Source organism: Ochlerotatus camptorhynchus, unplaced genomic scaffold (assembly GCF_037179485.1).
Source record: "Ochlerotatus camptorhynchus isolate MF236.1 unplaced genomic scaffold, CSIRO-AGI_Acam_v1.1 ptg000131l, whole genome shotgun sequence".
In the NCBI taxonomy this organism is placed as follows: Eukaryota; Metazoa; Arthropoda; class Insecta; order Diptera; family Culicidae; genus Ochlerotatus; species Ochlerotatus camptorhynchus.
In genome coordinates, this window is record NW_027040621.1 from 1285954 (window position 1) to 1298237 (window position 12284).

The 12284-nt window shown below is 35.4% G+C and overlaps 1 protein-coding gene across 3 annotated transcripts in view; it reads left to right on the forward strand.

The window, feature by feature from the left end:
- Positions 1–12284, forward strand: part of Shrm (Shroom) — a 574742-nt gene that overhangs the window by 538448 nt on the left and 24010 nt on the right. For 2 of the 3 annotated variants that reach the window (XM_065220702.1, XM_065220704.1), the window contains 2 exons: positions 11322–11442; positions 11528–11657. In XM_065220702.1, the coding sequence (XP_065076774.1) occupies positions 11322–11442; positions 11528–11657 (251 nt within the window). The remainder of the gene's footprint in view (positions 1–11321; positions 11443–11527; positions 11658–12284) is intronic. The other variant, XM_065220703.1, reaches the window with a different exon arrangement.

Consider the following 12284-nt stretch of genomic DNA (forward strand, 5'->3'; position numbering starts at 1 on the left):
TTGAGATGAAAGTATTGATAGAAATATTGACGAAACTTCTGTCAAGTCATGCTTGGCATGCACAGTTGTATAGTACACACTAATTGTCATTGAAATTTGATTTTCTTTATAGTAATTGATAGATTAGGATCATAGTTTACTATAGATATGCAAGAGTAGGTAAATCTTAACATTTGCATCAACACCAATGATTTTTTACGCTTAAAGTCCGAGATGTGCAGCGAGCATTTCTCACTTAATTTTTACAACAAACACAAATACAGTTTATTACTAGAATTGAAATCTACTTTGTTTTACGTATCTATAACAAGCTTAAACTCTATTATATCTACTGCTTCAAAAATAACTATGTTTCGTCAACTGTATGCAAAGTTATTAGCAAATGAGCAGTTCGTGACCAAAACTGTGTATGCCAAGTATGGTCGTGTGGGTGCTTAAGAGTTGACATTTGGCTACTATGAAGAATATATGTTTATATAAATAGCAAGCTACCGAAGGTTTTTGATTTTTTATTAGATGACAAATGAAAGTTAACAAATTACCTATCTGAAGCAATCACTGCCGGGTACACGACGTTAGGCATACGGTCGTTAGGCATACGGACCTTAGGCATAATGTACGATAGGCATAAAGGACGTTAGGCATAATGGACGTTAGGCATAATCTACCCGATGAATTCCAGAAGGATGATAATGGGGACCGTCTATTGATTGCTGACACCGGTGGCAATAATGAAAGAGCCTTAATTTTTGGGGCTAATGAAAACTTGCGACGTCTTGGACAGGCAAAGTATTGGATTGCAGATGATACGTTTGCCACAGTTCCTTGTTTGTTTCAACAACTCGTCACTGTTCATGGAAGTATTGCTCCCTCACATCAGCAGACGGTTCCGTTAGTTTTCATTCTGATGACAACTAAAACAGAATCGTTGTATCGAAAAGTATGGGAGGAAATCCTGTTATCGAATGAAAAACCACAGAATTCACTATTCTTCATCTCTTATTCAACCGTAAGCTGTTTTTTTGTTATTGAATGAAAAAGCATAGAATTCACAATTCTTTATTTCATGAGTTGTTCTTTGAGGAAAACCTTTTCTTCTTTGACAATTGCAATATGTGTGTGAGAGTATATTACAACAAATGTGTGATTTTTTTTTATTTATAGATGCGATTGATTTCAAGATATAGTTCAAAACCATGCTGAGTTTTCACTGCCAGATAACTTAACCGCTATCGCTACTAATTTTGGATCTAATGAAGTAATGAAATTGGGTTGTTAGCGCAATGCTTGAAATAAAACAGCAACAAATGTTATCTTTCATTTAATTCCACTTAATACATTTTGGTACCCATCGTATTTCAACTACAATGTGCAGTCTTCATCAGTGTCATTCCCACTAAAGAACTTATCAAAACCTAACCCCCTTAATTACTCAACCCCTAGGGAAAAATTTCAAGATCACAGGTATGAAAATGAAACTACAACGTGTAGAATCGGAACCTACATAACTAAAAAAAAACATCTGGATCTAAGTACATATGTAGCTACGTCACTTCAACGCTTAGCCTAATTTAAGCATTGTTTACCATGCTCGCAACAGGTTTCTAGAGTTGCACAGCAGCAATGTATTTTATGCCTAACGTCCATTATGCCTTACGTATTTATGCCTGATGGGGTACACTCATCACTGCCAATTTGTATGGCAAATATACAAAGGATCCCGTACGGTTGCTAAGGGATCGATATGATACAAAATTAAGGGGATTATGTCTAAGGACATACCAGCGGTGTAGGACTACAATAATTACAATGAATTCTGAATTTACTGAAATTACTGAATCCGAATAATTTATAAACAGTCATTATCATATTTGAACTTAAAAGAAAGAAGAAGCTACTTAAAAACAGTTTCTACAAAAAGCTTCTAAAAGAATTTACTTAGTTGAAGATGCTAATTTCGAATAACTGACTGAAGTGGTAATTTTTATACGATAGATGAGGAGGAGATGAAAGTATAGAATTGATAGTTCCGTTTAGATCACGGTAGTGTGAAAATTGCATATAGAGAGTAGATAGCGAGCTAGGACAACTTTTAAGGAAGGTACAAATCGGTTTTATCATCTCTCTTTACCAAACTCCCCCTTTGGAGAGGGATGGTGAGGGGTATGTCCTCCCCGCCACCACTGGCAAAAAGAGATGATCGCCGACCGCTCAACGATGTGTTTGAAACAGTTCTATCGATTTTTACCGCACTCCAGTTGTTATTCGAAGGAAGGCATCCAGTCGTAGGTTTGGAAATTGCAGCTACCACGGTATGTACTCCTGTCATCGTCGACTTGACGATCTTGAGGGATCGATTTCCAAACCTACGGGGGACACCTCACCATCTCTCTCCAAAGGGGGAGTTTGGTAAAGAGAGATGATAAAACCGATTTGTACCTTCCTTAAAAGTTGTCCTAGCTCGCTATCTACTCTCTATATGCAATTTTCACACTGCCGTAATCTAAACGGAACTATCAATTCTATGCTTTAATCTCCTCCTCATCTATCGTATAAAAATTACCACTTCAGTCAGTTTTTCGAAATTAGCATCTTCAACTATGTTAATCGTAGACTTCACGCAGAAGTAATACTAAACATATAGTCAAAGTTCTAAAAGAAGTTTCAAGAAGATGCTTGTTGATAAATCTCCTCAGAAGAAGCTTGCAAAAGGAGCATCCAGAAGAAGCTTCTAAAATAAACTCTTAAAAGTAGCTCATTTTAGTTGTGAGCAAGAATTTTAAAGTTCTTATTGTGTATACGCGAAAAATCATGCATGAGTCTCCCTCCATTTACTCCCTCCCTACTATAAGAGAAAAACTTGTCACGGCCTACTAGATGCTCCATTGTATCAAAGATTTCATTAAGCACCTAAAAAATCGCAGTTCCTGACAATTGAAAAAAATGTCATACAATTTTTTTACATTAAGGGAAAGCTCACCGGCCCAAAAATAAAAAAAAATTTCGGTACGTTTATATTTTTCTAAAAATATTGGGAAAAATTATCAAAAATCCAAGAAAATCAAAAAATTTCTTCCTTCGATTTTTGTCAAAAATTACATGCAAAAATTTTTTTTCCATCCCATCATTTGGATTTGGAGATTTGGAATTTCGGGTTCTGCATACAAATGGTTTGAAAGCTATTTATCTGACAGAACACAAAGGACTGTTTTTAATGATTTTGTATCTTGTCCCGTTGACAATGACCTTGGAGTGCCTCAGGGAAGTGTATTAGGGCCCCTTTTATTTATTATGTATATTAATGACATGCGACGAGTTTTACGGTTTTGTGATATTAATCTTTTTGCTGACGATACTGTGTTATTCATTGCAGCTAAAGATTTAGAAGAAGCCGTTTCACGCTTGAATGAAGATTTGCGTTCTCTAAGTAGATGGTTGAAGTATAAACAATTGAAATTGAATATAAGTAAAACTAAATTCATGGTAATTTCGCGGAATCGTGTAGATGATGATGTCTCTGTTGTTATTGATGATGAGACACTTGATCGCGTTCAGGAAATTAAATATCTTGGCGTGATTATTGATGACAAACTCAAGTTCAATTCTCATATTGACAATGTCATCAAGAAAATTGCCAAGAAGTATGGAATCCTATGTCGCTTGAAAAACGATTTAACTATTGGTAGTAAAATACAGTTATACAAATCAATCATCTCCCCTCATCTAGACTTTTGCCCTTCCATTTTATTTTTGGCCAATGAAACACAAATATCGAGATTACAGCGTTTGCAGAATAAAGTAATGCGTTTGATTTTAAGATGTAATAGATTCACTTCCTCAACTTTTATGCTGGATGCTTTGCAATGGCTGTCAGTGAAGCAAAGAATTGTGTTTTTGACTATGCTGTTCATTTTTAAAGTAGTTAACGGTTTGCTGCCTCGATATTTGTGTGATCGGATTGAAAGAGGAAGTGATTTTCATAGATATAACACTAGAAACGCAGATGAAGTAAGAACACCACATCTTTTGAATAATGCTTCACAAAATTCATTATTTTTCAAAGGTATAAATGTTTTCAATTCGATGCCTAGACACATCAAGCGTGCAACTACACTTACAGAATTCAAGAGACGCTGCATTTCACATGTAAAAGCTGTTTATTGAGCAGTTAAATTTTTATGAATGGATAAATCATGTATCTTGACAAAGTTATCTCTAACGGATTATTTTTGTATGGAGACTGTCATAAAGACATTTTAGTAATTGGTGTAGCATATACAAAAAAACTACATTGTTTGCCTCGATGGTGATGATGGATTTTTAGTTTTTTGATTTTGTAGTAGTAATAGTAAAAATAGCTTTGAGTAGTCTACGATGGTTTGAGCCTCGCGCGCGGAATACAGGTATAAATGACTAATACGTGGAAATTGTGGCAAAAGCCTTAAATTAGTAAAGGATTGGCTGGAAGTCGTTTCCTTGGATATAGTCCTGGCACTGCGGAAGCTTAAACGTGTAAATCCCAGGTCACGTGTAAATGGAAGTATTGTCGAGGACTATACTTGGACTTTTGATAACTAGTTACACCTTTGAATGTTTTTGGTTGATGCCTATAGCATATTTAACAGGACATTTATATCTGTAATTGTAACCAGCTCGATTTTGTTTGCAAACCTGGTTAAAATGTTTATATTTAATTATCTTAAAGATAACTTGTCCAGCTCAAACCTTTGTAGGGGTAAGAGGTGGGACCATCATCATCATCATCATCATCATCATCATGAAAAAAAATTGGACTCTCAGAAAAACCGAAAAGTTGATGTTTTGTGGTTTTTTGAGTCCAACTTTATGCCATAATGACTTCTAAAACATGTTTTTGCACGTGAATTTTCTTTAAAAAATTAGAAAAAATGTGATTTTTTTAGATTTTTGATACTTTTTTTCAATATTTTTAGAAAAATCAAAACGTAATTTTTTTTTCGGAGCGGTCTGCTTCCCCTTAAGTAGGCATTGAATTTTGTTTCTGTTATAGTAGGTACCCAAAGCTATATGTGTAAAAAATATAAAAGGGTTGCGTTGCACTAAATTTCGATACTTTAGAAATATTTGTTCAGCTCTGACTATGAAAAATCGACTTTTTTCAAAAATCTGATCGGGCTATCATTTAAAGGGCGAGCCGCCAGGTTTCCAGACAAAGTGTTATTTTGAAAGACCGTATTAGTACTGTTCTTTATGATTTAATTACTCATTAGTAGTTCAAATCGTCTTCCCTAATCCAATCCAGACGTAATGAGTATGGCCTTAAAATTCATTTAAAATTAATTTCAAAATTTTCTTTGAGTTTCTTCGTACGTAAATTCATACCAGAATATCCTTCTGAATTTTTCTCGGAACTTCCTTAAAGTTCTCTTTTGATTCTCTCGTAGTATTTCTTTGAAATTATCCTCAGATCACGCCTTAAATTATGTTTATATTTATCTTGAAATTCTCCCTAAAATTCACCTGCCAATCTCCACACCATCCCCATTAGGGTGGGTCAAGTTTATATGGTGGATCACAACCCCTTGCTCCCGACTGCTATTTCGATGTGCATTGATGCCCCCAACAATTGTGTAAAATTTGAGCGAATTTGGTTATGATCTGGATTTGCAATAGAATTTTAAATTTGGTTTGGGAAAATGTTCGAGAAATGAAACGAAACTATTCATTTGCTTGCCAAAAATTCATTCGGCTAGTCTGCCTACACTCGATAGTAATAGTAATAAGCAAGTGTGATCAATTTTTATTAGTTTACTATTGATAACCAGTTTTAATTTTGATACGTATCAATTCTTATATCAAATCCGATTCAAATGGTACATTTCCAACCCAAGCAACATTGCAAGTTTTATCGAGGTCTTAAAGTATACTATAAGTCTAACTCATGATCTTCAGAACCCTTGCAAAACAAGAAATTAAACTTGCGAATGTAAATCCATCCATAAATGGCCATTGGCCAAGTTACAAGCGTTTAAAGCCTTACACGATTTCGTGATACTACTTCAATGGAATAATAACGTGAACACGTAACGGTCAAAATTTCGCGTAATTTTATGATTATGGCGAAGCCTGTCAGAGTGCAAAACATTCAATTGCTGCTTTTCGACGGTATTTTACCACCGAAAAACCAACGTACATGACCATTAGGATGAGTCAAGTTTGTATAACGGAACACAATCCCCTGCTCCCACTGCTTTTTCGGTTTTTATTGAGGTCCCCAACAACTGTGCTAAATTTGAACGAATTTTGTTACGTTCTAGACTTGCGCGAGAACTTCAATGTTGGCAGTGTTCGGAAAATCAGCAATCAATTGATATTTTTCCGCTCTCATACACTCTCAATATCACGCGTGATATTGGAACAAAATATCATGCTTGATATTGATTTTACAAGCTCCTTTGATATTGCGAGACTATTCATAACGTGCAAAAATCAAGCTGAGAGGTGACTCGACACAATAATGATTCCGTTCTTAGAAAGAGAGAAAGTATAGTTTGCTATCTCTTTTTACTCTTCATCGATGCACAGCAAAAAATAAATTTTAATATTACATCCAAGAGGATGCACTTCAATCATGTCGAAAATCTCATGTAATTTTTATGGCCACACAAATAAACAAATGCAGCAAAAGCAACGTAATGTCAGCACATGCACTGTATTAATGATAATTTTGCCCTTTTTGGCAAGTAATATTACACCATATTTTCGACACGATTGAAGTGCATCCACTTTGATGTGATATTAAAATTATTTTTTTTTGCTGTGTGGCAGACACAAAGTGACTGCTGCCAGCCGTTATGGAAGCTTCGGTTGCGTTTGGGTGTAAAGCAAAAATCATGAAATTCAATCTCACCACAGTTTGTTGAGATTTGCAGCTGGTGAGTTTTATTAGCTTGATATTCCCAGCTGCGATATCACAGCTTGCAAAATCAACCACAGTTGTTTACTTGCTGATTTTTCTCTACGAAAATCAAGCGTGACCTTGGGCGTTGGTGAGATTGGATATTTTGATATTTTCCCAACATTGAATGAAAAATGTATGGGAAACGGTGCGAAACTATTCATTTACTTGTCAAAAATTCAGAAATTGCTCAATTTTGACCAAACCACTGACTTAGATTTTCAAAACTTTGCCGATTCGGGTTCTTTGTATGAAGATATAATTTTTTACAAAGGGTCTGTTCATAAACTACGTAGACAGTTTTTTTGGGATTCTTGAAATTAAAATTTATATGGACCGTGGATAATTGTCAACTCCCTCCCCCCCATAAACTGTCTACGTAGTTTATGGACAGCCCCTTAGGTATGCCTGGTGAACTTGGTGTAAAGTAAAAAAAATTGTTTGTATCGAAGTCTAATCGATTTGCAATCTTCGAAAACATTGTTCGGCATAGATTTCCCAATCTAAACCTCAAAATTGGTTAAATATTGATCAAATTTCGAATGAATGAAATGAAGTAAATTAATAGTTTCGCTCAGTTTCCTATACATTTTCCCATACAAACTTTAATGCAGATTTTAACCAAATGTGTTCAAATTTGGCACAGTAGGTTGGGGATACCAATACAGATCGAAAAAGTAGTGGAGTTGTAAAGTTTACCCACCCTAATAACCATAGACGATTGTTTCAACGAATTTTCTGATCATCATTTTCGCGTTTAGTTGAACTATGAACACGTGTGCATATGTTATGAGGTCGTGCGTGTCTGATCTATTGTGGACAGTTAAAATTGTATGCTATATCAAGAACAACATGTGAAAAGGGCATACAAGCTTTTTGTAAACAAACCTTCTTATGACCTTTTCTCGCCACCTATATGACACCAACGCAAACCATCATCATCACCGGGTAGGGAAAACTTTACCCTTGCCAATGATGTTGTTAGTTTGTGTGGGTGACCCTCGGTTGGCGAAAAAAGGGCCTACAAAGGTTTGTTTACAAAAAGCTTGTATGCCCTTTTCACATGTGGCTCTTGATATATGTTCTAGTTTTGTATCGAAATAAATTTTGAAAGCTAAAAAATGTGAAATTTAAGATTGGGCCAATTAAAAGACCACTTGGGCCAAAAACTGGCACCATACCCAACGCCAGTTCGATTCTTTTTTTTTGTTTTTTTTTTTTTTTGCTAGATTCAAAATGGTTGTATTTCATACCAAATATGAATGATTGATCATAACAAACAATTATGCAAATTGGATAAGGTTGCGTCAGATCGATTCGTCACTTGGCGTGGAACTGCTCAATAGGTACTGATCGTTGCTGGTCAGATCGTCAAAATGGTCAGATTACTCCATAAAAGGGGTTAATCTAGCACGGGTATGACCCTTACGTTGTGACATAACCTAATTTAAATAATATTGAAGTGGTTGCAATACGATACCACCATGGCAATAGCTGAAAACCGAATAATTTATCGTCCTTTTCTGATGCATACAAACACAACACATACAATAATCAGGACGATCAAAACAATTCACAGTGATACAACTAGTGCCACCTATGCACTCATCATAACATAAAACATCTTATTACGTATTGTACAAACAAGTGTCGTAATGTATATCAATTTAGAACTGCTTACACATGAAAGGCATGTTACGGAACCCGATGCCCAACAACATATTCATACACACTACTGCAAGCAAGCAGCGAGCAATAAACGAAGAGATTATGACACTCACTGTAAATCGGCAAAAAAAAAGCCACACATTATCTCGGCATTTTTTTGTTTTTTTTGCTGAAATTTCCAGCAAACTTCGTTTTTTTATCTGAAATATCAACAAACTTAAAAGCAGCGATTTTTTACAGTGTATACTGCAAAAAATGAAGAGCGCATAACTTGTGTTTTCACACCGAGTTTGAAGAGCACAGTAGCCAATTGATAAATTGCCGCAAAAACTGCAGCCAGATGTCACTACTGAGAAATTATGATGAATGTGACGAGGTACGAAGAAATTAAGTACACGAAATTCAACATTAGAATGCATTTTTTTTAATTTAATTTGGAACGACTATTGAAACATGTAAGAAAGCTCTTTCCAAACTGGCAAACTACGTCGACTTTACAGGTTAATTTTCAACTGAAATGCTCATTTTATTTCATGATGTTATCAATGCTACACAGTGCTGTGTGCTGTCAACAATGTCCAATGACGTAAGATATTGGTCTTTCACTTCCGACAATGATATTCGTAGTAAGCATGATTTCAAATGGAACGGCTTTGACATTACTATCCATTTGAATATCACTACGGAAAAGTTGAAAATCTTACTTTTATCTCAATAAATCAACTTTGTATAACCGCTGCATTGTTTTAATATAACTGATGAGTTTTCTAAAGATCAGTTCTCGATTAGTTAGCGTACATTAGAAGAAAAAAAAATGCGACAGAATATGGAATATCAGTGGTCCCTCTACGATGTCAATGTTATTTCAGCACTGATATTGAGGCGAATGACATTGATATTCTAACTGTGTGATCTTATAATGACATCAGGTGGCTAGTTAAATTCAGTATGTTGTAGGTATTGATATTGATATTTTGCAGCAGTGATGCTACAATCGAAAGCAAATGTAAACAAATGAAAGATTCATCAATTTACACTTAAAAGGTGATTGCAACATAAAGCAATCATTTGGAACGAAATCAAGAAACATTGAAAAACAAAATGCAAATAGACCGGAGGTGATTATGAATGTTTTTCTCCTATTGTTGCATTTTGCAACCACTTCTTAACTTCCTTAACTAAGATTAATGTTTTACTGAAAACATTCATTTGGTTTAAAAAATCATCAGTTTTCATCGTTTTCCGGAAAATTATTCATGACCGTATGGAGTAATAATATTTTTGAAATTTTCCCCGTTTAAAACCCATAGAATTTTTCCGCAATATGACAATAGAATAGAAATCATGTTTTCTTACCAGACGCAATCAACAATTTCTTCATATTAACGTTTTATTTTGCTAAAAACCGGCCGTACCTGAAGGAACTATTTTAGTCATCATCATTTTCTTAGTTCTAACTTCAAAATGTAGGTGGCGAGCAATCGCAAAAGTTTTGCTACAAGTTACCTTACACTCGGGGGTGTGTTTATGGTTGTGAGCTTCCAAAGCTTTGAAATGTTTTTCTTTAGATTATTAAGACTTTGTAAATATACATGTAACACATTGATGTATTTTCCGGCCTCCTTAATTGAAACATACAGCAATAAAACTTTAATTTTCCGTGAAATTATTTAATATTCCATCCATTTGTATTGAATTTAACATGGATCTGTGTTTTTAGTTATAGTGAATCAAAATTGATTGAGTTAATAAATTTAAATTAAATCATAGAATTACAGATCATCAACGTGTAATTTTATATCTAAAATTCTGCTCCAGGTTGTACTTGAAAATTTCAAAACATGTAGTAAACTTGCAAGCTACAAGTTTTTACACAAAATTTCTCCTCATTCGATGAAGAAAATAAGCCTACCTTTCACTGATCGAACTTGCTCTTCCCATTCAGCCAAATACTATACAAGCGCAATCATATTCAATCAATCAAAACTCGAATCGCCAAAACGCAAGCCAGCAACCGGACGGATGCACGTCTTCGCACCGTCCACTTCCAAATATGACAACAGCCGCGCCGCTGAACACCGATCGACGTGTATTCCCCAATCAAAGCCCGTTTAATTCAATTTTGCTCTACTTTTAATAAAACGAATTAATTTTCACTCAATTTTAATTACCGACTTCCCATCTCATCCGATCGCTCGCATCCAAATCGAAGATGCAGAATCAGTCGGTGCGCGACCTTAACCAATTTTCACGTCAACACTGCGAGCGCACGGACGGTTCCCTACGTGAAAGTTACATCCATACACACGAACGAACAACAACAACAACAACAACCAACCAACCAACAGCCTTCATACTCCATCAACCAAATACGAGATAATTACTAGTCTCTATCGAAATGAAAGAAGCAAAAAAAAAAGGTTCCGCAGCTAAAGCATAAAAATGTGCATCAAAGCGGGTTTCCCGCGCAGACGCCGCACCATGTGCAGCGCAATTATTAATTAGGTCAAATTTACGTAAATTTTTAGGTCTCTGCGTCGTCGCACACTTCCCTTTCAAAACGATCATCACACGTGGCTCAACAGCTGCAATTAGTTTTTTCCTATATGTATTGCTAAAATCCAACTTTTTACTCATCCATTTTTTTTTGTTTCATTTACGTTATTTTTTTCTATTGCTACATGCTTGCAACCTATGCACCTCCCCCCTCCATCAGCTCCCAAAACGTTCAAATCGACCTCCGATTATGTTTCTGACCTGTTCAACATTCAAATAGCACCCCGACCGATGAAGAAGGATGCCTCGACGGCGACGCCGGAAGTCAGTCCGCAGAAAAGGTAAGACTCAGAAGTACCTGTTTGCCGTTTTGGTTGACAAAATATTCACCGGTGTCGGTTTTTTTTTTGTTTGTTTTTGTTTTAGCCCGCTGGACATACTGACCACCAGTTCCACCTACTTCCAAGTGTCGGAACCGAAGGCGAAACTGATGACCCGCTACAGTCGCGAGATGACGCTAATCAATGGCGATTGCTGTGATCTGACCAAGAAGAAGGTGAGTTTCGTTTGGCAATGGTGACTTTGATCGTAATTTTGTTTATGATGTTGGTAACATACCGTTCAATAGGGTGCTACTAGGTAAACAACTGTCATATAAAAATACTACTGAGGATGTTTCTTTGTAATGGATAATATACCATACCGAACATAACATCGCTTTAATTTTTACAATTTATTTTGTTTAGAAATTTTCTTCTTTTTGGCGGTTTTAAAGTTATGGTGGTCCTCATATTAATTAATATTTAAAAACTAAAACTCTTAGTTTTGAATATAGAGACACACAGTTTTGGGTAAAAATGTAGCTGAGATAATTTCAAACTACTTTGTTGAAGAAAGGAAACATCTTTTATATCTCCTAATGTTCTCAATTTAGAGCAATTTTTCAGAATGGACATAGGGTGATCCTGAAATATCATGTTTTTGAGCTCTAACTTTTTTATCCTAAATTTACCGAGGAAGTCATCTTGTAGAGATTATTAATATGTAGGGTAAAGTAGGGCAAGATGGGTCAACTAATAAGCAAAAAATAAATTTTTTAATATTACATCCAAGAGGATGCACTTCACTTATGTCGAAAATCTCATGTACAATTTATGGCCACAAAAATAAACAAATGCAATAA